The sequence below is a fragment of the Nyctibius grandis genome, chromosome 3 (genome assembly GCF_013368605.1).
Source record: "Nyctibius grandis isolate bNycGra1 chromosome 3, bNycGra1.pri, whole genome shotgun sequence".
NCBI classification, from domain to species: Eukaryota; Metazoa; Chordata; class Aves; order Nyctibiiformes; family Nyctibiidae; genus Nyctibius; species Nyctibius grandis.
The window spans coordinates 15,087,733-15,115,564 of record NC_090660.1 but is presented as its reverse complement, the minus strand read 5'-3'; the positions used below and the strand labels follow the sequence as shown (position 1 = coordinate 15,115,564).

The window sequence follows — 27,832 nt, the reverse complement described above, 5'->3', positions numbered from 1 at the left end:
AACAAAGTGCTCCTAAGATTTAGTACATTGAAACTTTGTAAGAAATAAAAACATGTGCTCTGTAGCAGATGAAAGGTGTTAATCTACCTTTTCCCATATGAAAAATACGAGATTTTTAAAACAGGTTCATGATTTAAAATGTAATGTTGCCTGTCCTGCTCCAAAAGTCAGAATAATTCTGGAAGAGGAAAGTCTTAATTTGTGGTTTGTTTTTGTGTTTTGTTTTTGTGTTTTGTTTTTTTTGTTGTTGTTGTTGTTGTTGTTGTTTTTGTTTGTTTGTTTTGGGTTTTTTTGTGGTTTTTCTTAATTTTTTTTTTTTTTTTTTTTTAAAAAAAAAGATGAGGAGTGGCTGCCTGGTCAGGATATTTACATAATATGATTAATTCATTTATAGCTGTGTGGGATGAACTTTATTTGAAGTAGTTTGAGCATCTAAGGGGATTTGGAAATATGATAGGTTTAATTGGTTTCCAAGAGTCATAGTTTACATACTCTGTAGAATAAAGATGTTCCAGAAAGGTGGATGAATAGGACTTTCAGAAACTCATGTTATACAAAGCATGTAGGAGGTCTCACCTGAAATTACCTGATGGAGAAGTCACACATTCACTTCAGATCTGTATTTGGGTGGGAAATTAGTTTAAAAATATCAAGAGCATTGTCAGTTCTTGTATTTTCTCTGCCTCTCAGCTTTAAAATACATTTCTTGGATTACTTATTTGGTGTAATTTAAGCCAACTGAAAGTTTAAAAATTACAACACTAATACGGAGGTTACTCAGAGCAGGATTAAGCATGGTCTGGAACATATTCCTCCCACCTAAATACCCAATAATTGCTGTTAAATGTTTCCTTTTGACTGACTAGACGCTGCATACCTGCGAGTAACCACTTTGCTGAGAGGCAGAAGTGGAAGTGAGGCCTGATGAGACTGCACCTCGGGAGTGCAAAGCTGCCATTAGATCTGTAAGGGCAGGGAGAAACACAGATGTGGAGCTTCCTCGGACTGTCAGATCTCTGGAGACAGTACATCTCCATTGTGCTAAGGCTGCGGTTAGCACGCTGTGCACAGCGTCCCATCCTTTCTTTACAAGAAAGTTGTTTCCAGTTTCTCTACACAGGGTATCCACAGTCTTGTCTGGTGTGCTGTCTTGTGGGATTGATGACACTTTGCTGCTAATATGTTTGAATTGACTATCAGTGATTTCTAAGTTCTACTTTTTTTTTTTTTTTTTTTTTTTTTTTTCTTTCTTCCCAAGTGAAGGCTCTCTCCTGAAAAAGCATTAAATCCACAGTTTTAGTTCAGGGCTTCTCAAAAAATATCCTCCTAGTAGACGTGCTTGAGTCTTGGACTTGCTAGAAGCAGAGCAACCCAGGATGCATTTATTCTGGCTAGAGTAGACTTGCCACTGAGAACAATGACTTCAAATGAAAGCTTTTTTGGAGAGGGAGATGTTTTTATTTGTGTACTTGTTTTCTTTGCACTTCTTGCCTGAGCATATTGGGAACCTGCCTGACGAAGATGGATGTGTTAGAACCTCAGAATGATGGGATGTTATAAGAAACAAGACTATGACCTGAGGAATTCCTTATTGCAGTCTACAACTACCTGAAGGGAGGTTGTAGTGGAGTGGGAGTCGGCCTCTTCTCCCAGGCAACTAGCGATAGGACAAGAGGACATAGCCTCAAGCTTTGCCAGGGGAGGTTCACGTTGGACATTAGGAAGAATTTCTTCTCAGAAAGGGTCATTAGCCATTGGAAGGCACTGCCCAGGGAGGTGGTGGAGTCACCATCTCTGGATGTGTTTAAAAAAAGACTGGACATGGCACTTAGTGCCATGGTCTAGTTGACATGGTGGTGTCAGGGCAATGGTTGGACTCTATCCCAGAGGTCTCTTCCAAGCTGATTGATTCTGTGATTCTGTGAATTTGCTTTAGCAGTCAAGAAGCAATCTGCTTGCCAAGAGACTGCTTTTCTGTCATTTGTATATGCAATTTAAAAAGAGACGATTCTACTTAATAGAACTGATAGAGGGGAGCAGAGATAGGGATTGTTTTCTATTCTGAAAGTGTTTGCAGTGGATACCCTTTATCTTAAATTTGTGTTCCTGATGGAAAGATCAATGGGAAGTTTGTCAGGAGAAGGGACAAAAACATGTTGGAAAGCATTTTGAAAATGCTTTTGATGGGGTGTTGGTTGCATTTTTAGTTTCCACTTACCTGGCTTCATTCAAGGACGGGTTATATGTGCTAACATCTATGTATTTTCATCATCGGGTCTGTCTTTGAGCTCTCTGTCCTGCAAAGTGCATTAAATAATCATGTGGGACTTAGCATGATGGGCGTTTTAAAATTTCTTCTGTATATGGTTTGTTTATTGGGGGGAGGAAAAAAAAAGGAAAAAAAGGTGATTTCAAGCTGCTTTGTTAGAGGGCCAGGCTGTTTCTTTTCACAACTAAGCTTAGTTTTCCTACTGTTGTGTTCTTTCTGTAATTACTGAGTAATGCAGTGCTCTAAGATGTCCTTTGTCGACAGCTGTTGACAGCTGATAAGTATGTCAGACTAATTCAAACAGCCTCTAAATGTTACTGCCCTCTGCCTTTTTTTTTGTGACAGCATGGGTCTATTTGAAACAGCCTTTTTCAGGGAAACCTGAAACAGCCTTTTCCAGGGAAACAAATATGATATCCTATTCTTTATCTTGTCTTGACCCTCTGCACCCTTATTGCTGAGATGCTAAATTAGTAATTTTACTCCTAATGTAGTAGGTTCTGTGGTTATATAGAAGTACACCCTGAAACATCCTCTTCACTGGGAGGATCACTCTATGGTGTACAATGAAGTGAGAAGAATCCCACTTTCAGAACTGCATTTTTAGGTTTTTCAGTTGTCCTGCTGTCATGGCTTAAGCCCAGCTGGCAACTAAGCCACACACAGCTACTTGCTCACTCCCCCTGGGTGTGGGATGGGGGAGAAGATTGGAAGGGTAAAACGCAGAAAACTCGTGCGTTGAGATAAAGACAGTTTAATACGTAAAGCAAAAGCCACACACACAAGCAAAGCAAAACAAGGAATTCATTTGCCACATCCCATCAGCAGGCAGGTGTTCAGCCATCTCCAGGACAGCAGGGCTCCATCACATGTAACGGTGACTTGGGAAGAAAAACACCATGACTCCGAACATCCCCGCTTTCTTCTTCTTTCCCCAGCTTTATATGCTCAGCATGGCATCACATGGTGTGGAATATCCCTTTGGTCAGTTGGGGTCAGCCGTCCCAGCTGTGTCCCCTCCCAACTTCTTGCACACTCTCAGCCTACTTGCTAATGGGGTGGTGTGAGAAGCAGAAAGGGCTTTGGCTCTGTGTAAGCGCTGCTCGGCAGAATGAAAACATTCCTGTGTCAACAACCCTGTTTTTAGCACAAATCCAAAACGTAGTCCCTTACTAGGTACTCTGAAGAAAATTAACTCTGTCTCTGCTTAAAATTTGTCTTCAGATGATGTTCTTTGAAACACATTAAAACATTAAATGCATTGGCACATACCATGCATCTGACATCTTGCATGACTCTTCCATGGTTATGAACATTTTTCAATAGGAGGCAGCTGTTACTCAAGTGACATATCATTAAAAAAAAAGACATTTTGCTAGATACCAGAACACAGATAGAGGAAAAACAACTAAGTTTTTTCTCTGCTTTTGCCAGTGTTCACCTGTATTACCACTTTCTTTTACCATGAAATAAACCAATATTGACAGTGAAGCATCATTTGTGAATCACTGGGGTGTTCACATCAGATGTAGCTAGTTAGGAGCCACTGTTCATATTTTAGAGTGATGGACAAAAGTGAAAGCTTTGTCAAGAAAGTTCAGGTATGTTCCTTGTACTTCTGTTTGAATCTGCTTAGGGGTGTTGGAATAACAAACCACAGATTAAAAACTTGTTGTAAGAAAGGAGAAATATTTTATTTTCAAGTCTTTCAAACAGTAAACTCACAGGCATCATACAGGTTCATATTGTGCTTAATGCTTCATCTCACTGTAGTCAAGAGTGCAGCCAAGATGAAATGTAAGTAAAGAAAAGGAAAATGTTGGGATGTGAGGAGGAGAGAACTTTGTATGTTTCAGTGATATCAGTTGAAACACTGAATCTTGAATATTGTATTCAATTTTAGTGCCCTTATTCTCTAAAAAGAGAGATCAAAGAGAAAGCAGTAGAAGTTACTCAAGAACATAAGTGATGGAAATTATGACTTCTATATGAAGGAATGCTAAAAAAAAATGCAGTATGTACGACTACAGTTTGAAGAGTGGAGTAAAAATAGTATCTTGTCAGCTCAACATGATTTCCACAGAAGTGTCTGGTGTCTTTCCATTAATTTCAGTGGGAGTTTGTATCTAGACCACCTATAAATCTTAGACACGAGCAGGATGAAATTATGAATGGAAAAGCCTAGTCCAAATGTATTTTTCTGCCTATCCTATGCCACAGAACAAGATGAAGGGACTAATTGAAACACAACCATAATACATTTTAAGTAAATCAGGTACCATAGTAGCAGCATACAATTAGCAGGAGGTGTCTGTCTGAATGACCACTGCAGTTTGTCTGTCATTGTATTTCCTTCTATGCAAAAAATTTCAGAGAAATTTTGTTGTAATAGGAAAGGAACGTTGTTGTGTTGTTTTGTTTACTGAATAGTACAGAGCTAACTGGCTGTCAGTGAGCACTCAAACTTTCCTTTTTAAAATTGCTATGAATATTTGCACTCTTGCCAGTTAATCTGAGAATAGGAATGCCAATGAGGGGAATAAAATATGGAAAATAATGCTGTGTTTTATATAGCACCTGCCATACTCTAGAATGTTAAAGCACTTACTAAATAGATGTTGAGACAGATAAAATATGACAGTGCCTATAAGCAAATACATCACCTGCTAAGCTTTCAGCAATATAACTGGCATACAGCCATAAGCACCATTAAAACTGCTACTGAAAGAAAGACTTGGACAGACCTCTAAGGGATAACCCCCATTATGTATTTCATTAAAAAAATTGTAATAATGATCATAGGAATCATAACGTAAACCACAAAAAACCTGGAAAGACCTTGAGATACTGACTAGTCTGTTCTTTGGCCCCCAAAGCAGACTGAATTTTATGACTTTTTTTTTTAGCATAGCTGTTCAGAAATCTGCATGAAATACTAAAACCGCACAAGCCCTCTCATACAATATGTCAATTTGTAGAAAGACTTCTAATAACTGATACAAATTTTTCGAACTTTGATTTCAGTAGGTACATGCTACTTGTCCTAGCCAGGGTACAGTGGAGACAAGGTTATTCCATAGGGTGTGCGACTTTCTTTCAGATCTGATGATGAAAATGCCTTTTAATTTTTTCCTCTCTAGTCTAAATAGTCCTAGTGTATTCATTCTTTCTGTGTAGTTCCTCCTTTGAGACTTGTTGTAATTTCTGTTGCTGTCTTTGGACTCTTTCCAATTGCTTCACATTTTTTATAAATGTTATGCCAAAAATTTGACTCTTTTATTCCTTCCTGCTATTCAGAAGGACAGGAGTGCTTCCTGGTTTATGGAATATATACTTCTGTTTATATTCCTGTATGATGGTTTCTTTTTTTTAAAAAAAATCACATTTTGAACTTATTCAGCTCATGGTCTGTTATAACCCCATATCTTCTTCTGAGGAAGCTGCCGTCTAGCCACTTACTCACTGTGCTGTTGGCATCCAGCTGACTATCTGCCAAAGTACGGAAACTTGCACTTGCCCCTGCTGAATCATTCTGTTATTTTTCTGACCACTTCTCTAGTTTGACAGAATAATTTTGAGTTCCAGCCCTTTTATCCAACATACCTGCAGTGTCAGCTCTTGATTATCGGCAGATTTAAGCGTGTCCTCTGTTCAGTTACATACGTTGCTAATGAAAACACTCCCTGAAACTAGACCAAGTTCAGATCCTTGCAAAAGCCCACTCACTACACCTCTTCATTTTTGATAGCGAGCTATTAACAATTTCTTTGGGGTCATGTAATCCATGAATTTTGCATTCATTCACTAGTAATCTCCTGTAGAAAATACGTGCTTATAAGAAAGGGTGTGTGAGGGAGTCATCTGCCTGTTCTTTGGTAATACAAGCTGGAAAGCATAAAAGGGGAATGAGGAATCTCCTGGTTTCTGGCCTGTGCTATCTTTTCCCCACTGTTTCTCAGCGGGATAGAATAAAAGTTGACATTTTTAATGGTCTGATGATGCATAAGAAATAGGACTAGTTATTCCTATGTGCAAAGTAGGACTTTACTGTTGAGAAATGATCTCATAGCACGAAAAGAAATAAAAAGGTGGAGGTGCTTGTTTGCGCATTGGTAACCACATGTTTGTCGGTAGTTGGATGGTCAGATCAGGGTATTCTGTGAATGTTTTAGTAGCTTTGATAGTCAGGCCTATGTTTTGTGATGTTAGACTCCTGTAATTACTGGATGAATTCAATGTAAATTTTTTTTTGTGGGGAGAGAGGGCCAAACACAGCAGCATGACTATAGCTAGATGTAAAGTCATCTATATTCTTACTGTAGTGTTTTACTGGTGATATCTTTTTTGCCTGTGGAATTGAGACAAACACTGATTAAGATTAATCTAAGTCTGCTGATAATAACATTAATTGCCCACAGGTTGCTGATAATAAACTTGTGATTGTTGAGAGAGATGGTAGACGTTAGTGTGCCAGATGTACTGACTGCACTAAATGTGATGCTCGTGGAACTTAAACTGAATAAAGTGTGGATACTATTAGGATGGAGATTAACATGGTAATTATTTGAACAGTTGACTGCAGGACATTCATACAGAGATGTAATGTTACAAAAAATATTTTTGAGTGTACCTGGTGTGTCAGAAGGCCATGTTCTGAAGTTCTCAATAAACAGATCTGAGTTCAGGCCTTAAACTGCAAATTCCTGCTGTGTAAGGTACATCTAGTGCAGGATTCAAGCACTGGAACTGTACATTATTTTATAGTTATCTTTATAAGGCTTACCTGACAATGAGTCAGGTGCTACCCCTCTGCAAAATGGTGAATTTTAGCCTTAAGTGTGAGTATATGTCATCTTTGGGTACACCAGGAGATATCTTTTTATCGTTTATTTCTCATTTTACAGCAAACTTAGCAAAAGTGCAACAAAAAGTACAGCAGGTTAACAGACCACTGAAATTTAGCTTTTTTTTTCTGATGAAACATTTTGATTTACCCACTTCACATGGTATCAAAATAAACATTAGAGCAGTCATTTGAAAGTATATGAGAAGAGGCAGTAAAAGAGCTTTTCCTAGTTTGCTACTTTGTTGTGAGAAGAAGATGGCTTTAAGACTTCAAGGTAAAAAAGTCTTGGATTGCTTTATAGGTATTTTATTTTAAATTCATGTAGTACTAAAGAAGACTGAATGCCCACAAGAAGTCTACGCTAGCAATGATAATGCAGGAAACTACCTTTCCCCTGCTTCTGTCTTAATTAAATAGCATCAGCCTGGAAGCAAGAGGTTGTAATTTTTTTATTATTTTTTATTCTCTCTGTCTGCCTGTATACAGTAGCTAATCTTGTCCTCTAATTGTGAACACAGGTGCTGATTGTAGTGGTGTGTTTTATATGTGATTTTGCAATACTATGTGATGGAAGACCCCTTCACTGGATGTAATTCTTCTTTAACTGATGTTGAAACGTTAACATCGTGCCTTGATTGGTTTCTTTTACTTTAAGCTGTGTTTCTTAGTAGCTCTAAAGTAAGAAGTAAATGGGAATTGTAAAGACAGACTTCAGTTTCATTCTGCTTAAATTCTGTTCTTCACGTCTCTTTTGTAAACTTTGCTTTGCAGTAAACTCAACTTTTTTTTTCCAAGTCATTTGCCTTAAAAAAAGATTTTTTTTTTTTTTTTTTTTTTTTTTGTGGCATTGCTCTTCAGCTTTGTTGAAGAAAATGTAAACGTTCCTATCTAGTCTATTTATCCTTATTTAGCAAGGCTCCCCTTTGTGGTGTCAAGGAATAAACTACATACTGAAAACAATCAGTAACTGCTTGAGTCAATCTAATTATTCTATTCTGCCTCCCAGCAGATGACAAAAAGAGATTGGAAAAGGGGAGTTTTCAGCCCAGGTGCCAATGTGTGTATTGGAATGGCAGAAAATTAAATGCCATAAAGGTCCAGGATAGCAGCTTTAACTTCAAGAGTTCAAAAAAATTTCATCCTGGGACTTTTCATCCTTAGCTTAGTTACCTGATGGATTTTATGGAAATATTTCTCAACAAAGTTCAATTGTTCTACTATGTCTAAATAAATGTCAAAGGCAGCAATTGGGCATGTAGCTTTTTATGATGGCGTGACAGAAAATAATTGTTATTAAAAAAACCCAAAACAATAAACACCCCCTCCCCTGCCCCAAACAACAAAAAAAAATGCCAAATAATTTAGGCTGAATGATAAAGGATCTGGTAATTCAGGGAATGATTTTCAGCTCTTATGTTATTCACTGAAATAATGTTTTTAGCTTCATGCGTGTAATTTTTTTTGATCAGTGTATGGCGTTCAGTCTGGCTTAGCTGAGAATAGACCCCAAAACAGTCTTAGAAATGTTTGGGCTCTCATGTGCTGTGAGGTAAGAACAGAGCAGAATCCTGTAAATGCACATCATCCAGCTGAGCACACATCCTGGTGTGGCTGGAGTGGGGGTGGGGGAAGGTACAGGTAAACAACTGGAAATGTTTAGTTCTAGTTTACAAATATGAAATTACCACATGCAGGTTTATTTTACACCTACAGGAACTGGATGTTTACAATTATGCATATAAATCTTTTTAGTTTTGCTTACATGTTTTTGAATAAATTGCCGATTCACAATTGGCACAATTGGGTATTCAGTAGATTTGTAAATAAATCAGGTTCATCAGACATGATGAATACAATTTTGTCTACTCAGCCTTGAACATAAAGCCCAATATTCATATTCTAGTGTTGTCTAGAAAACAAGGCAATGTGCCACGCTAGGCCAGAGTTTGTTATATCAAATAGCAAGCTGGTCAAATTTCCTGAAATTCTTTGAGTATATATAGAGTAGCAGCGTGAAAATTAAATTTTTTTTTTTTTTTTAAAGACCCAATAATGTAATAATACTACAGAGAAAAACAAATAAAATCAAAATCAATCACTATATTAGTTACATGGTAGCCTATACTTGGGAAAGTATAACTTGGAAATTAGCTAGCAGGTATAGAGAATAAAACAAGTCTAAACTAGCATTTTTATTTAATAGCTCTGGGCAGTGGACCCTGGAAATCTAGGAATTTAATATGAAAGGTTCATACTGAAAAAATGTTAGTACACATTATAAATCTGTGGCTGTCCCTTTTTGATGTGTAGATGCTGGTTATGTTTTCCTTTAAGTGAAACCCGATTGCCCTTACTTACCTTCCTTAGCAGTTCATTATAGTAATAGTCAATTGGTCTTTACGCATTTAAGGGAGAGGGATTGTGGCCATGCCTTTTACCTTAAGTTTACTCATTGTGACCTTCTTGGGTCCTATGTAGTTGATTCTGGCCTCAGCAAGTCACCGTTTCCTACCTTCTTGCGTATTGTGAGACCTGCGTCTCCCACCCCTCCGTTCAGTTAGGATTTGGTATCAAAGCATCCTATAATGCTTTTAAATCCTGCTGTGGATTTGCTTCTACTCTGCCCTCTAATTGTGATAAAGATTATAATTTAGGATTATTTAGCACTAATATGTGGTATCAGTCACTACTGACCTCACTTCTTTCCGATTGCCTGTTCTGGCAGTGCCAGGTGTGACAATTTCCCTGTCTAGGTGCTGTATCTTCATATTTCATATATAATCTGCCTGGCTTCAGGGGCTACTACCATGGTAGTAACACAAGGTATAGGAGGCACGCTCTTTACTGTTTCGTGGCATTGGTTAGATTTGTGTTTGTTTTCCTTTACTCCAAAGTTGTCGTGGGCTTTGTGTGAGCTCTGCTGAGCTCTTGGGCCTCAGTTCTGCAAAACTCTTCAGCAAATACTGAAAGCTCTGCCAGGCCAGCACCCAGGTGCTTTGGCCACCGCAGGACCAAGTCCTAAGGCTTATGGCAGGCTGTTGCTTTTGGCTAGGTTTTCACAGGTAAATATGATTAAAAGATTCTTAGCTTTATTGCCTGCCTTGGATGTCAGTATGTGTTACGTTTATTTGAATCTCGGATGACTCTGTCAGTTCTCACAGCTGATACAGGAGAGAAAAACCACCATGTAATACTCTTTTTCCTGGTTGGATTGGCAGGCTGACATGGTTCACTCTGTGTAATCTGAGGCAAGAGCAGCAGTGAGGTTAGTTATAAGATGAAACTTTCCCAAGAGAAGCCCCTGACAAACATACAATTTCTTTGTCAAAGTGACCACTGCCATTGGTTCTGGTAAACGTGGTGATCAGAGGTGAAATCCTAGTGAAAAGATGATTTGTAAATGCCATGCTGGTTTGCAGGCCAGCCCTGCCGTGGAGCAGATACAGTGGCAATGGTCTGTCCCATGCCACTTCACCCAGTCTGTTACTTTCTTCTTTCATATCCCTGTTTGCCTCAATGATGCTTCATTTATTTACATTCCCATCTCCCCTAAATATCTTCTGCCTCTCCAGGTGATCTCTCCTGATCATACTAAGTGCATAATTATAATTACAATAACATTAAGGCCTATGAAGTTTGATACACAATGCAAACAGAGCAATGACTCTGTACTTCTTTCTCAAGGAATGTGGGTTTGAGCCTTAAAAATCTGCACGTTCAGGGAGAAAGTTGTTTCAATGGTAATAGCTCAGTATTTCTGAAGTGTTCAGCATGATTCCTAATAGGCGATTTTTGGCAAGCTGCTTTCAAAACGTCTTGATTCTATTCACCGTAGCCATTATACTTGTTAAATTGTTGGTAAAATGGTATTACAAACAACAAAAAAATCTGATCATGGAGAAAAAATGGCAATATAATCAAAACAACTTGGAAAGAAAAAATAAGCAAAGGCCAAGATGTTGAAGTACAGCACTTCTGAATTGGGAGCTGCTGCACTAATGGGTATAAATAATGCAATACTTTCCCATGGGGGTATTGTAGAGCTTAATTGGTTAATGGCTGAAAAGCACTTTGAGATCCTATGTAGAGATAGGCTATGACAGAGCACAGCGCTGCTTAATGAAAGTCTAAATGCTGCTGTATGACACTGTTCTGTATATGTGTCAGTATGTCCAGCTGGAGTCAATGGTGATCGAACCCATGGATCACGTTGGATATGTTTAACATTCAGTAAGGTGACTATGGCTATGTTTTGATAAATCAACATGCATTAATAATTTCCTTTATTTGCCAATAGGACCAGTTTCTTTTTTATTAAAAGTTTTGGATTACTTTTCTTTTTAATATATGATGATGCTTTGCATGCTTTTCAAATTTGCTTACGCTAAAAATTAGCAATGTCTCTTTACAAACTAAGCCTTCAAATTTATTATATAAAATTATAGTATTCCTGGTCCTAAAAGCATACATATATTAAAATAATATCAAAATGTATGAATGAATATAAAATGTAGGAATAAATGGTAGGAACCTGGAATCTGACTGAATCTTTTCTTAATGTTTTTCTTTTGTAAGTTCCTCTTATGGAGAAATAATACTTGGAAACTCCTGGAGCTGATTTATTTCTTAGGTCTTTTTAGGGAATATAGATTTTAACAGCTGATTTGACACAGTGGTTACAATTTTGTCTTTGTCTTTCTTCATTATGATTTGTGAGGAAACCTCAAGAAGAATGGATTTTTTCATTTTTGTGTATCTGTCCCTTGTGGGATTTTTTTAGTTTTGTATTTCTTTATGTGCGTTTTCAATAATTAAGTGGCTTCTGTCATGACAGCACCTTTTAGCTCACATACTACATAGCAAGCTAGTTTATTTGTGAATAATGTAATGAGAAGTGATTTCTTGGAGGAATCAAGACTTGAAAACTTGAATTTTAGATCTTAGAGCATCTCATAGTCCCTTTTAGAAGTTTGTACCTGTTATTACTAATTCCGAGTCTGATGAATTTTTATCTTTAAATATTCCCATTCATTCATTTATGGTTTTCTTCCAAAGCTTATGAGCATGGACAAGCAAATTAAAGTGATCCCCCCCCTTTCATTCTTTTGACCACTTAGTTTGTACTGCCCTAGCTTGGTATCTCATTGCTTGCCTCTTTGCGTGGCTGCCAAGGTTTCTTGCATAATTTTCTTGACAAATGGCTTACTCATTAATATTTCAGCCCCATTCCTACCAGCCTCAGAGAAGTGGTATGCCCCAGGCAGGGAAATGCAATTCTTTCCTTAGGAGCCTTCTAATCTTTTCCTTAAACGCTTTGTCAGAGCCTGTGACAGATAAATGAAGACAGGGCAGTTCAAACTAGAAATGACTTTGTACATGCGTGATCATACATTTTCTAAATGGGAGATGTTGGACTGCAGTGAAGTCTTCTCTGGAAACATCTATGTTTTCTCTTCTTTATCTATACTTAAGTCCATGAGACTTATTGATTCTGAAGTAAAATCCATAGAGAAATTTGTCTCTGTTTGTCTTTTTTTTTTTTTTTTTCTGTTTGGCTGTTGAAATATACATAGTCCTGGTAAAGGCTCTGTCTGTTCAGACTTTCATTATTTCTAGAACAGAGACAGAGCAAGGCGCAATACTGCAGCTGAGTTTGAGTTGAGATCGAGTTCACATCACAGCTAGGTCTGAGATATGGATCTCTTGGTGATATTTTGGCTAAAGATTATAGTAAATATGTGAAACTGATCTCTTCAGAGCTTGGTGGGATAGAAAATTGATGTAACACAAAACTTATAATACCCCCTCCCCCATCACTTAGGATTGAAGCATGATAAGAAAGGCTAGTTTGATTTAAATGTTGGTTTCATGGTTTTAATATGTATGTAATATCTCCCTGATTTAAAATATTCATTATATTTATTATTTCATGTTAATATTTAGATTATTCTCTTAAACTACAGCATGATGTCTAAGGTGTTATTAAGGAGGGCATCTGGAGATCTATGTTGAGTCATGGATTTCCCCAGTTGTCCTCAAGAATGGAAGGAGATGGCGGGAATCAGAGTATTACTGGGAGACAGCAGGTAAAGCTGAATACTCCTCCTAGTTTGTGGATGAGCTGAGTGATTCATGTTAGCTGCCTCCTCTGGCATGACCCATCTAAGCCATTTGGTTCTGTTAGTATTGGGTGTGCTGGGTTTGTATCTCAAGTTTAACTTTTCACTGTGCCATATGAGGTGTCTGAAACTTGGGTATTTGGGCATGTTGAATATTTTGCTGGTGAAGGTTAAATGTAGGCCCTTAGGTAGCATGGTTGTTGAATCTGGTGTGTAAGGTGTTGCTGTGTCTCTGCCTTTTCCCTGGAAGAGGCAGGCAGTCATTATTTGGTCTGTGAACGATGCCTTCTGAGTTGGAGAGTATCTTCTTTCCCTACCACAGACATCTCCAGAGGGCAGGGCTGCTCCTGCCATTGCCATTGCCATTGCCAGGGAGGTGCAGCACTTCTCCAGAAAGGTCATTGCAGCTTCCCAGTTGGCTCATGTTGTGGTTTGATCCAGCAGGTAGCTAAATACCATGCAGCTGCTTGCTCACTCCCCCACCGCCCCCCGCGAATGGGGGAGAGAATCAAAAAGGTAAAGGTGAAGAGACTCATGGGTTAAGATAAAACCAATTTAATAATTGAAATAAAATATAATAATACTACTGATAATAGAATATACAAACAAGTGATGCTCAGTGTAACCACTCACCACCCGCTGACCAATGTCCAGCCCATCCCTGGCTAGCGATCCTGCAGGAGAGAAATCCTGAAAACCACAATCCCGGAAGAGAGAGAGTGACTTCCCGGCCAACCCTCGTCTATACACTGAGCATGATGTTGCATGATATGGAATACCCCATGGGCCAATTTGGACCCGTCGCTCTGGCTGTGCTCTGTCCCAGCTTCTTGTGCACCTGCACACCAGCAAAGCATGGGAGGTTGAGAAGTCCTTGATTTCTTAGCAACAACTGAAGCCATCAGTGTATTCTTCTCATACCAAATCCCATACAAAATCCAAACCACAATGCTATTCTAGCTGCTAAGAAGAAAATTATCTCTATCCAAGCTAAAACCAGGACAGCCGGCCAGGGGGATCCAGCACTTCTGGTGCCTGCGGTTGATCAATTCTGCCTTAAATTGTAAAAATAAAGCATATACCTATAGCTTTATGCTTTTCTGCCATGTATCGCATTGTGCATCTTCCTTCCACGGAGACCACTGACACATGGCAATATTGGCACCTATAAGTGACTTTGTCTACGTAAGAAGCAGTGCTGAACTTCAGGAGGTTCTGCTGTCTCAGGAGTGCAGCATGTACCACGTTTATCACCCCCCATGCTGTGGAGTTGTTGTTTTATGGTGTAGTGTTTTGGATTCTTATCATGGAAATTATTAATACTTCAAGTTAATTACTTATACTTCCTCTGCTGTTATTTGCACTGTTACCAAGTCTGCACATGTCCCATTCTTGGCATTTAATAACTGACTGCAAAAATATTATTACTCTCTCCTCCTGTTAAGGCAGGATGAGGTCTCTGTTATGTCCAAATGGTGTAGTTAGTCAGTGAGAACTAAGAAAGTATACCACTACACATAAATACTGCCAATATCTAGTTTCTAAACAAATTAATTTTTGCTCAGATAAAAATCCATAGGACTAACATTCTTGATGGCACATACTTCTATAGAAAAATGTAGATAATCGAGTTGCAGGTATTGGTGGAAAAAAGAAGGCAGAAGAGAGAGTGCTGATCTTGACTGCAGTGAGGATTTTAGAGGTATTTAAAAGTCTCTGTCCCTTTCACTGACAGTTGTTTGCAATGTATCTTCTAAGGAAGAAAGGTAGTTGGCAACATTTTCAAGGTATTGGAAAAAGAGAATATTCCCTCGGCAGACAAAGTAGTGTTTTTTCACAGAATCACAGAATCACAGAATCACAGAATGTTAGGGATTGGAAGGGACCTCGAAAGATCATCTAGTCCAATCCCCCTGCCGGGGCAGGATTGCCTAGACCATATCACACAGGAACGCGTCCAGGCGGGTTTTGAATGTCTCCAGAGAAGGAGACTCCACAACCTCTCTGGGCAGCCTGTTCCAGTGTTCAGTCACCCTTACAGTAAAGAAGTTTTTCCTCAAATTTAAGTGGAACCTCCTGTGCTCCAGCTTGCACCCATTGCCCCTTGTCCTGTCAAGGGATGTCACTGAGAAGAGCCTGGCTCCATCCTCTTGACACTTGCCCTTTACATATTTATAAACATTAATGAGGTCACCCCTCAGTCTCCTCTTCTCTAAGCTAAAGAGACCCAGCTCCCTCAGCCTCTCCTCATAAGGGAGATGTTCCACCCCCTTAATCATCTTCGTGGCTCTGCGCTGAACTCTCTCTAGCAGTTCCCTGTCCTTCTTGAACTGAGGGGCCCAGAACTGGATTCAATTCAATTCAGATTGAATCCCTTGAAAAATGGATGTATTTAAAAGCAGGAGGCACATTTGAGAATATTAAAGAATTATTTCTGCTTTGCCTTTTTGCAGTCTGTAATTTGTAATGTAATGCATTCAAAATACATTTGTGTAATGAGGATTTTCCCTTAAAATATGGAATTGACTATTAGCCATTTTGTCTCATTGTGGAGTGAGGGAAGAGCACATATGTCAGTAGGAGCTCAGGTCACAGCTGCTTAATTTTCAGTAGAGTTTTGTGTGCCTTAGTCATTGCACACTATTGAAAGTTTCCACTAAAGGGCTTAATTGACATTTCTTCAGTAAAAAACAAACTCTGTTTTAGTTTGTGAGAAAGAAAATCAAGAAATAATTAAGGTATACATGAAAGAAAACTATATACTGTTTCTGAGCAGGGCTGATTTTCCTTAATTTAATCTACTGTCAAGTGTATATATATAAAATCCTTTCTTTTTTTTTTTTTTTTGGCATTAATAGTTTCTTTCCTCTGTATTTGTTTATTTTGTTTTTATTCATCTGGTTTTTTTCTGTTTGACTAAAAATGGTATATTTGGGCTGCTCACCTTAAGCTTCTGAATTTTGCATGTTACAAAGTTTGGTGTCTTTCCATCTTCTAGAACCAGAAGTCTGAATTTGTTTGCCTTTGGTCTTTAACTTCTGATGCCCATTATGCTGTATACTTGTCTCTTTTAAAAAAATATATAATCTCTGAATAATTCAGCAATTTGATGTGCTTGATTAGCTTGCTGATCACAAATTCCAGTCTCTGGATACTATACTTCTGAACTGCTTAAACCAGTTTCACTACAGGGTGTCTTGAAACCTGATTATGTCAATCTTTGAAACAGTCTTATACCAGCTAGGCAGCACAGCTACAGAATTTACAGGTATTTGGACTACTGAAATACATTTTACCTGTCTTGAATCATATGTCTTAAGAAGTATTATCCTTTTAGTATGTGGGAAACTTATGAATAAACCTGAACAATCTGGGAGGGACACTGTGTGTCAGGGAAACTAGTGCCTGTAGCAGCCTTTGGAGAAACTGAAACTTGTTGCAGTGTGATGTGAATACATTTGTCATCATTTGCAATATCCAGCCTGAAACTGGAAAGCGAGTGTACTCAAGTGATGATTCAAAACATTTTAAAACTGGTGCTTGCCCAAAGGTCCTTGCAGAAGTGTGTTCCCCTCTCCAAAGACTTGCTGCACACTGTGACTGTCTTAGCCCATCCTGCAGTCCTAAAGAATGGAGAAGGTCGTTGGAGGTGTGCCTCAGGAGTATGGTCCGCATTTTCTGTGCTCACCTTCAGGTGCTCATCTATGTAATACAGGGAATGAAATACTGGCCTTTGTTCAGACAATAGACATCATCTGGATCAGGGAAAAAGGTGCATGTTTGTTAATACCTTTTATTTCGTATTTAAGAAGGCCTTACATGTAACACTGAGAGAAAACATGGTCATGCCTTATCCCAGAAAAGGTTTTTAAATTTTGTCTCTCAATATTGCAAACCTCAAAATATTGCTGAAGGCGGCATCATGATTGATGTATCACTATTAGAGAGCAGACAGCAAGCCAGCTTATGACACATTTTTTGCTTCGGTTAAAAAAAATAACAAAAGTTATTCTGTATGTTTCTTGAAAGTTGCTGATGGATTATTAACGAGATGAACTCCAAGTACATTAAAAAAATTAAGAGCAGAGTACTTGAAGACTATATTATCTTGCTTGGTGCTTTGTAGTGCATGCAGTATTTTGTTTCATTGGGTGTTTAGCCATGATCAGGGACAGCTGAAAATGTTCTGCCCGTGGAAGGTCGGGTTCTAAAATGGTTGTCTATTCTAAGTTGTTTATAAGGCTGTTTCAGAGGTCTGTGTGTATAACGTAAATTCAGCATGCTCAAGAAGAGTGAAAGTTTGTTCTGGTGTACAACAATATATCCTTGTTTTAAAATGAGTTTGAGAAAAATCTGAGCTTGTTATTAGTATTGCATGCAAAATAATTTTTGTTATATTCTATGCAATGTAGATATGGTCATGGCAGTACAATGATATTTGCTGCTGTATGCCTACATAGTTTTCAAAACTAAAATTCAATGCGTAGCTAAATTGCAAAGCAGACTGGTAAACGTCCAATTTTAGCAGCCTAGCATATGTTTATAACTTTTGTTTTAACATATGCTATGTTGGTTGAACTCCCCTCCCCACACATACGGTAGATAAAAGCTGTCACATCACAAAATGGTGGCAGCCCAACTTTTCTAACATTTTCCATAGCACTTCAGAGTCTTGCATTAATTAGTTATTCTTGGATAGGAGACAGACTCTCATCTTGGTAGAATTTTGGTTTCAAACCCATCATGTACTTCAGTTTATGTATGCAGTAGCCCATCTGTGTATCTGCAGCCATAAACAGTAAAAAGCACAGGGCATACAGAAAAGCAGTCAGCGCGAGCGAGGATGCCCTTGGTTCACAGGCATGAATACCTAGCAAGCGGCCCTGAAAGCAGGCCCGTTTGGTTCACTGGTGGGCTCTAGTCTGCTCAAACATGAGCGTTCTCTCTCTTCCACTTTTCTAGGAGAGGTGGGTGAATAAAACAACGCCAGTGCACAGGCCTTTTTCTTTTCATTGTGAGCTGCTAAGCTAACCCTCTTTTCTCCTCCTTTTCAAGGCAGGTGTAAGGAGGAATTTCACTGAGTCTGTGATTCTTTCCTAAACCTCAGCGGAGTAGGGGGGACTTATGACAAACACCACTGCAGCTGTGATAATGCTGTCTTAATCCTTGCTGCACTGTGACGTGGAAACCTGGATTTAGACGTGAAAGGACATGCTTTAACAGTACAGCAATATGATCCCTTACCACATCAAACTGCCTTTTGCATGTGCTCCAAAATCATGTTATTTTTTGGTATTCTGTCTGCTGTTTCCCTATTGTTAAGCTCCTGAATGTGGTGCACTTCTGCATGTGTAGTGTCTACTGTGCTGCTGTGTGATGGTTGGTTTTCTGTGGGGGATGAAGGAGCCTTGCCCATCAACAGAAACTGCTGTAGAAATGGCACAGGGTCTGTGGTAGAGGACTGACATTGGCAAGTGTGGTCACATCTGTGCCTAGTCTATTCACAGTATGGACAAGGTTGTTCTTCAACAAGGAGGTTGCCTTCATCCCTGGGTGGCATGGGTGCCACCTCCTGCCCTCTGGTCTACCTTGAAGCTGCTCAAAAGTTCATACCCACATGCAGGCACGGTTCCAGATGTATTGCAAAAATATAATGTACAATATCATCCCTATCAAAGATCAGAGTTCCTGCAATTACATTAGACATCTCAGTATGGAGACTGAGGTACAGGGACAGGCCCATGGAGCTTCAGAGACGCTGCTGAGGTACCCGGGAATGTGGCAGTGGCAGTGTCAAGGTAAGGACCTGTGTAACAGGAGATGGTGGGCCTGGTGCTTGCATTTCCACCTGCAGTGCTTTGAGAAGCTCCACCGGGAGCTGCTGGTGGGGCAGCCTGCTTCCAAAACCCTGCATCAGCTCCCAGCTGAGAGTCAGAGCCACTGTCAAGCCCAGAGCCCGTGACCCACTGGTAATGCTGGTGGAGTGCTTTGCCATCTTTGGATCGTAGATGCCAGTGGTGGTTGTTCAATGTTTATTTCTCATTTATGTATTTGTTTTCAGCTACAGGACCTACAGCTGCTGTTTGGCTTGCTGTGGTTGTTAGCTGGCTGGCAGTCTTTGCTGTGGGATTCTAGGTTTTGTCAGTGTGCACAGGAATCGGTTTCGTTTTACTGCCAAATAATAAGCATGGTGGAAATGAAGGAAGAAAATGATAAATTTGAACTGTGCTTTTGAAGACCTTTAGATAGATGTCTACTAGAAATAACTGTCTATTTATTACAAGTGAACGTAAGTAATTAGTGTATCCTTAACATCAGTTATTTATTGCTAGCAGAAAGGTAAAGAGATTTCTTTATTTTCCAGTGTTGCTTTCTGCCCTAGTAAACATTGATTTGATTTGAAGGTTTCTTGTACGATGTAAAGAGTATAAACATGGCTTTTTCCTCCATTCTTTATGGCTTCTCTCCTCAAATGTAGTTTATCACCAGTTGAGTTGAACTAAGTCCAATATCATTTTTCTGTAATGATCCTGGAAGTAGCACACATGAATCTGTATGGGAGCACAAGAGCGTTGGGGAAGGACTTCAATGTTTCTGGCGCTCTTGTGTGATACCATTTCCATGGCTCCTTTACTGCTTGTTTGCAGTACTTGGACATTGGATAACTGATCGGATAACATTGGATAACTGTAACTTTTTTTTCTTACTGCTTACAGAAGATTTTGCTTTAGATTAGAATAATAATGCAGACAGTAATGGAATTTAACTATTTAAGGCGCAAGCATAATGTTAGGATGAAAACTGTTATACGCGTTCATCTGTAGGCTTCTCTCCCTTGCGAGTTTGTGAGGAGTGTATATCACTTGATCAGAAAAATTAGCAATTCTGAACTATCAGAAACTGATAGCAGTGTTGCTCGTTACAAATACTGAGAAGTCATCAAGTAAACCCTTAGAGATGTATACGTTAGAGTCTCCCTTAAAAATAATGAGTTTTAAACTAAACAAACAAACGAACAAAAGTCCCTTTTTTTTCCCCCCCAGCACTTACGATTCATGTTCTAATTTCTTTTTCCATAAAGTTATAATCATGAGAAGAACTGTTATTGTGAAAGTGAAATTTCTCATATGGTTTCTGATTCTTAGAGGAATGCTAGTTAGGAAAGCAGCAAACATCACGAGACTCACTATAAAGTCACGAGAGTTTTTTGTACTTTTCAGTTATGTATAAGTTTTGATTTGAATTTTTTAGAAAAATAAACGTATGGGCATGGGCAGATGGTGGTATTTACTTGAGGGAAGCTGAATTCGTTATCTGACTAGAACTGGGTATTTCAAGCAGCTGTTTGAAAAATGAGAACTCACTTTCCATGGAGGAGAACTTATGTTTGGGGAAAACGGAGCCTCTTTTCAAAATGTGAGGCTATCCCTCATTTAGTCTATGTCAGAGGGCTTTCTGATGTGTGTATGTGAATTCATTTGTGGAAGAACCTTATCAGTAATGGCCAAGAACTAATTTGGTGAAATAGTTTTGAGAACTCTTTTTTTTTTTTTAAAAAAAAAAAAAAAAAGCAGTCCTTAAAAGTTTTAAAATTAGACTGCAATTGTAGCTGCTCTTTTTTCTTAAGATATTTGACCAGAAAAAGGATTAAACCAAATATTTAGTACCTTACACTGCCCTGCCAAAATTAATTTCTGACTAACTTGCCTTTGTTTTGATTTACTGAGATACAATTACTTTAGTAAATAGACCTATAGAGAACATCCAGGCTTAAGCCAGAAGACAAGAAGCCAAATATGACCATGCCCGTTACCTTTTACAGATCTGTTTTTTGGGGACTCTGTATTCTAGAATGTGTTTATTCTATTTTTGTATATATATTTTTTGAGCTTAACAGTATGAAAAGTAATCTTAGCTTCTTTGTTCTTTTTTTACACTTGTTTCTTTTATGTTCCTGTGGAAAACTAGCCAGATACTGTAATCCTAACGTAAAGATGGGAAGCTATCCCTTGAAGACTGTGGTCTATTCATTGCTTATGTCCTTTCTTCCCTCATTTCTTTAAGAAGACTTTAATGGGAAATTCTTTCACGCAGGAAACCCATGGCCCTGGATTTCTTGGTTCATAGAGAAATACAAACCAGTTTGTTGTTTGGAGCAGATGCCTTTCCCCAGTCACTTAACTTTTAATGCATCTATTTTCCCATTCTGTAATAAACAAATTGTAATGCTTGATTATTTTACTGGAACCTGTCCTAATATTTGTGAAGCTCAACTATAGATTTTCAAGTGATTTTGCATCTCAGAATGGTGTTATGCATTTGGAGTGACTGAAGGGCTTGTGATCCTCAAAACTGTTTGTTTTTGGAATTATCTCTCTGAACACTACAGAGTAATGCAGCTGTGTACATGTACGTGAAGCACAAAGCTTGTTTGTAAACAGGGTGGATGTGTAAAGATGGCCCCTTGATACGAGTTGTTCAGTTCAGTTCAGACATCTTTCAGAACCTCATCACTTCATTCACCTTCCTGGTATTTGGCAAGCCTCCCTGCCCGGTACAGCGGTGTAAGCTGTGAAAATAGCCATTCTGGGAATATATGGAAAAGGGGTTTTGTGCTCACCCCAAAATGCTAACGTTGGTTCCGATTATGTGGAGCCTTTCTTATGAATCTTGTGAAATACTCATATGTGAACTTAATATGCTGTCTAAATATATGCCTTGTGGTCTGGCCATCTGTTTTTTCATGGTGGTTCAGTGGTTTAAAAGATTAAACTGGTTTTGTTTGGCATTAAGTAAGAATTAGCAATTGCTGCATAGTGTGTGCCACATGCATCTGGTTGATGTGGAATGCCTTCCATAACTTCTGCTAATGGGGGGAGATGATACAGCAGTAAGTTAATGCTTGGGCTTCTATTATAAGCAAGTCCCTGACTGCTAGAAGAGCATTGTTAAATTTCTGAGTTTTTCATAAGTGGTATTCAGTTATTGTCTTGTATTTTAACCGAATGCAAAATACTGTTTAAAAGACTACTGGTTGTTTATTCAGCTGTAAAGAGTAGCAGTATCTGGAATGGGGTTAAAGCTAGGTCCAGAGTCATTAATACTGATGCAGTGATGCAGAAGACTAATGATTGAATAAGATATCCTAGCTGAAATTTAATCACAAGGGTACTTTCCCTCCTTTGAAGTCAAAACAGTGGTTTATAATGGGAACTTTGTCATACTAATCAAGCAGACATTTGGATTTCATTTATCCCTGAGATACTGGTAATTCCTGCAGCAAGACTGCAGTTCCTAGCTCAATTTTTTAAATTTTTTTTTTTCCTGTCTCTAGATCATAGAAGAGTTTGCAATGGCAATGCTCTGGAAATTCATGAGAGTAGCTAAGTATTCTAAAACAGCTTTATCACCAAAAGTAAAGGTAAGAGGAATTCCCACGCATTCAAGGCATTCTTCATCCAAGTTTGTACCTTCAGATTCTGCTGCCAACACACCCTGCTTAAATACTGTGGAGCTGCTTGGGAAAGCTTATTCTCCGGATGACTACAGCAATGTCACAGAGAAGATTATTTCCAAGGTAGGGAAGAACTTGCACAACAAAAAGCATCACCCTTTGTGGCTAATCAAGGAGCAGGTGAAGGACCACTTTTACAAACAATACATAGGACGCCGTGGGACTCCGCTCTTTTCTGTCTATGACGGTCTTTCTCCAGTGGTTACAGTACAGCAGAATTTTGATAGTTTGCTTATCCCACAAAACCATGCCAGCAGAAGGAAAGAGGATAACTATTACTTGAATCGTGATCACATGCTAAGAGCACATACATCAGCTCATCAGTGGGACTTGATACACTCCGGGCTAGATGCCTTTCTGGCAGTGGGAGATGTCTACCGCCGTGATACAATTGATAACACCCATTACCCAGTCTTCCATCAGATGGAAGGAGTTCGGCTCTTCTCCTGTCATGAGGTAGGAATCCTCTAGTTGGGGTGAAAGAGATATTGGGTAAGTTGCATGATCTTGTATTTGCTGTGAGCAAAGTGCATGCATATAAACGTGTTACAGCAACACATGTGTTACGCTGTACACTGATAAAGTGATTGATCATGTAGTAATACTTTTAATTGGGGAAAAATACAGCTGGAAAATGTAGAATTTGAAAACAACTATAAACTTCCCCAGAAAAATGTGGAAAAAATAGACAGTATTCTTGAAACTAGCAAAATAAAACATTATCTGAAAAGAAATAGCTTGTTCAGCTAATGATCTGCACTATTCAATTCTAATTCTATCACAAGTCTCTTCCAGTGAGGTCTCTTTACCATTGACTTCGTCATATTAATACTTGAAGGACTCATGGATGTGAGTTGTTGCAGCTACACCCAGGGTGCAGATTGTATTCTGTCATCTATTGTTGTTTTAATAGCTCCAACCTTCTGTAAATTAATGTCTTTTTTAATGAATTGTTCCATTCTTCATCTCATCCTAAAGCTGCATTGAAGGATTCATCTGTTGCAGCTGGTAGTTATGGGTGTGTGATACACAGTAAACTCTGATCAGAGTCCAGAGGCATCAGCTAAAGAGCTCTAGGTAGATGCCCAGGACTCTTGAGTTTACATATTTTGTTGGCACAGCTTGCATGTTCTGCAAATGCTTGGGTGTCATTAAGTATTCTGCTGTAACATTGATCATCAGTAAATATAAGCCAGTTTGTTTTCCAAATAGTAATTGATTTCTATAATTTGTGTATGCTTGTAGCAATATTGCCAAATTCACATTTCTATGACTAAAACTAGCTGATTCTAATAATACTGAGATGTAGACCGTTCTTAGTGACAGGAGCTTGGCAGGGAAGCCTGATGGGTTTGAATGCCTGAGGGAAAACCAGGGTAGTCACAGAGCACTGCTTTTCTCACTGGTGGAAAAGGTTCACCTGCCTACACTGGTGTTTCCCACCCCATGCTGTCACTGCTTCTTCCACTTTAAAAACATACCTGCCTCTGCAGATGTCCTGTGAGCTATGTGGTGTCGAATACAGCTTGCAACTGCTTCTTTGGTAACCAGAAAATTGAAATCTTGAAGATTTATCTAATTTTGTTTGTTTGCTGTTCTTTTCCCATAGGCCAGTTTCTGAGTACAATCAGGGTATATGCAAAAGGAAAATGTACAATGCTACATTAAAAAAATGCCATTTCTTAATGTTTTATGTTCATGACAAATTTTTTTACTTGAGTAGGAGTTCAGGCATTCAGATGGAAGGATTTTATCTGCCACAAAATTATAACATCGGCACTCTTACAGGATGGAATTTCTGCAAACTTAGGTGTGCTTGATCTAATTATTGAAATTATTGTTAGTGAATATGCCCCTTAAGGAATTTTGGTCCTAATGACAGACTATTTCTTTGTTCTCTACAAATTTAATAATAGGAATAATAGTAATAACAGGATTTTAATAACTGGGAAGAAAGCTACAGAAATGTTCACTGACATCTTCTATCTAGAAATACATGATGTGTAACAATCTGATCCATTGCATTGTAGATTGCTTGTTTCTTTTTCTCTTCTTTCTTTTTCCCCAAGAAAATGATTGAGATGTTATTGGAGAATATTAATAGCTGATGAATTTGAAGTTAACTATGTGCTGGAAAATATCTGTCCAAAGAATGAAAGTCCAGTTGACTTTCTATACTGATGAAGAAAGAATAGTGGTACAGTGTACAATGTGTAAAGTCTTGTTTGTTGGCCAGTGTGCATAAATTCTAAACCTGAGCATGTTCTAAAGCATCCTTTTTTGCTTCAGTTGCAAGTTAAATACTGATAGAGTCTTGCAATATGTAAAACTTCTTGCAGTCATCATCGCAAGAGCCTTGTAGAAAAAATTGAATGTGTAATTCTGAAATTTCACTGGAGACTATTTCTGTATTTTATATTCTGGTTGCCTGTTCAAAATAACCCAGACTTAAATAATTCCAGAAGGAACTGTCTGAGCAGAACAAAGACTAAAAGGAGGTAATACTACATGAGAGAAATATCTTTATATTTTTATATTCATTTATTTATACCCATGTTTAAGTTGTAACCCACTGAGCAGAAATGTGTGAACGTTGGGGCCTGTTACCTTTGTCTCGGACTTTTCATTCGTAAATGAAAAGTCTCTGCAGTCTCTGGCAAGAGGAAATTTGCACAGTACTGAGGATAAGAATCTTGAGAACTAAGGGAAAAACTTAACTCTTATCTACAAGCCCTGGGTACATTTCACCTTATGGCCAATACAATAATTGTACATGCTGCACTCAGTTTACTGCTCTACTTTGTTCTTTTGATTTATTCATTTATCATTTATTGTCTTCTCAGTGAAAGTGAGTACAGAACTGGGGGAGTGAGAACGAAACCCAAAACCTAGAATGATTTTATAGGAGCTTGAATTTAGAGGAATTTGACATCTCATCTCAGTTTGGGAGTGGGGAAAAAAGGTCACTTCATCCCCAGCTGAAATTTTAGGCAGGATAAGAAAGCTGTAGAAAAGTGTCTCTCCTTTACAAATACCAAATTATGTAGTCAAGTTTAGGTTAAAACTTCTGCCCTGTGACTGAAACCTTTAGTATAATTCTTCATATCAAAGTTAAAATCAATACATTGGAAGTAAGAGCTGGAAAAACAAATCATAGTTTGACAATCTTATACTGTTTTACTCTGAGATACTTGTGAGCTATTTGCTTCTTTGACTATACTATTTTTCATGATGGTTGATTATTTTTGTAAGAGAAAAGTAATCTATGATTCGAAGATGGGCAAGTAACTGATGGTTTTCTGTAGCTTTGTATGAATGCAGATATTAAAGTACTAAAAAAATTCCCATCTTACAAACTAACTCATTGCTAAAAGTTAGAATAATTCATGCTGAAATTTCACATAAACTTTTAAAAAATGTCCTTGTACTGCTACCAAAGAACATCTGAAAATCTATTTAGACAAGTTTTCACTATATTTAAAAATATTTTATGTAATTATTGCCTGAATGGAATATATAGAAGAGTTAGAAACTAACTAATAGAAATAGTTAAAACCAGTGCCAAAGTAGCTTCCCAAATCTGCTTCAAAATTCTGGACATAAAATGAACTGTTTTTCTTAAATAGTACCCCCAAATGGTATTTCTTTTGTATTCTCTTCCTCCAGCATGCCTGTTTTCCATCTAAAGGGCGTATAGATTTTTTTTTTTTTTTCTTCTATGGTGTATGGCTTCTTTCTTTTTTTTTTTTTTTGGGTTGGCAATATTGATACTGCTGTAGTCACGTTTGAACTGGCAAACTTTCCTGGGTGGATTATAAAAGAAATTATTTCCATGCTATGCCATGGTTTTGGTGCAGTTCTTTACTTAGTACAATTTATGGGGGAAAAAAAAAAAAAGAAAAAAAATCTCGACTGAATTACAGTTTGTGCATTTTATCCATCAGAGGGATCCAATATAAACCCAGTGGCAATCGCAGAACATTTTTCAGTTGACAACAAATAATGTTTGCACATTGGAAGGAGACTTCATAAGGTATTTTATAGTCTATAGTGAATTATACATAAATTTTAAGGGGAACAGATGTGAAAACATAGGAATTGCTCCTCTAATTTAGTAGCCTTGTTCCAATGGATGCCAATACCAGATTGTTCAGATGAAGAAATGATGCTCTCATCGGGCTCGTTTGTGCTAGCATCTGAAAACTATAAATAGGGCAAAGAAGTAGTAGGGATACATCTTTATTCTCCATTGAAATGTTTTTGGTGGAAATGGCAAATTTTTTATTAGGACACAATGGAAAACTGTGAATATTCCAGTTAAAAATAAGGAATGCTCCTCCAAAGCAGCATATAAAATTAAAAAAAATTCCATATTGTAACTTCGTAGTGTTTATATCCTGAAATATAAAGACTCTTGTGCTAGGTAATAGAGGAGTAGATTTTCTTCATATAAATATGTTCTCCTTTCCTTGTCTTTTCATACTTGTTTACCTTGGCCATATTGTTTGTGTATTAAAAAAAAAAAAAGTTGCTTTTATCCTTTTCCTTATGCTTTGCGTAGGTGTGAACACCTGATTGACCTACATCTATGTTTACACTTTGATTTTTTTTTTTTTTTTTTTAAGAAAGTAAATAAGTACGTGCCATCTTACATTTTCAGTTGCAAGACTAGTGTGATTAGGTTCGACCTCTCCAAAATCCAGTATGTTACTGCAGCTTTGGATACTGTGCTTCTGTTCTGACGTTGTATCAAAGGAAAGCCCCTTCCTGTCTTCAGTCACTTTTTTTCTTCCTCACATGCAAAGGAATTTGAATAAATTTATAGTGTTTCAGAGGTCAGGCTATTGTATAGAGTGATTTGGAGCATTTACAGTATGCGCAAGAAAATTTGTGTTGAACACATTATATCCCCTACAGTAACTGGGAGTCATAATAGCAATGTTTAGCTGAGCACCAAGGAACAAATATTTTAAAAGCCTTAAGTGGCCTAGGAACGGTGCTCTTCTTAGCCCTCTGCAACCTCAGGCTAGGGAGAGGCTCATCCAAGGGTGATAAAACACCCTGAAATCAACCTGTGGATATCC

At 38.1% G+C, this 27,832-nt stretch overlaps 1 protein-coding gene across 6 annotated transcripts in view; it reads left to right on the top strand.

Annotated features, from left to right (window-relative positions):
• Positions 1 to 27,832, top strand: part of FARS2 (phenylalanyl-tRNA synthetase 2, mitochondrial) — a 255,388-nt gene that overhangs the window by 39,497 nt on the left and 188,059 nt on the right. For all 6 annotated transcript variants that reach the window (XM_068396120.1, XM_068396125.1, XM_068396121.1 and 3 more), the window contains one exon: positions 22,569 to 23,204. In XM_068396120.1, the coding sequence (XP_068252221.1) occupies positions 22,569 to 23,204 (636 nt within the window). The remainder of the gene's footprint in view (positions 1 to 22,568; positions 23,205 to 27,832) is intronic.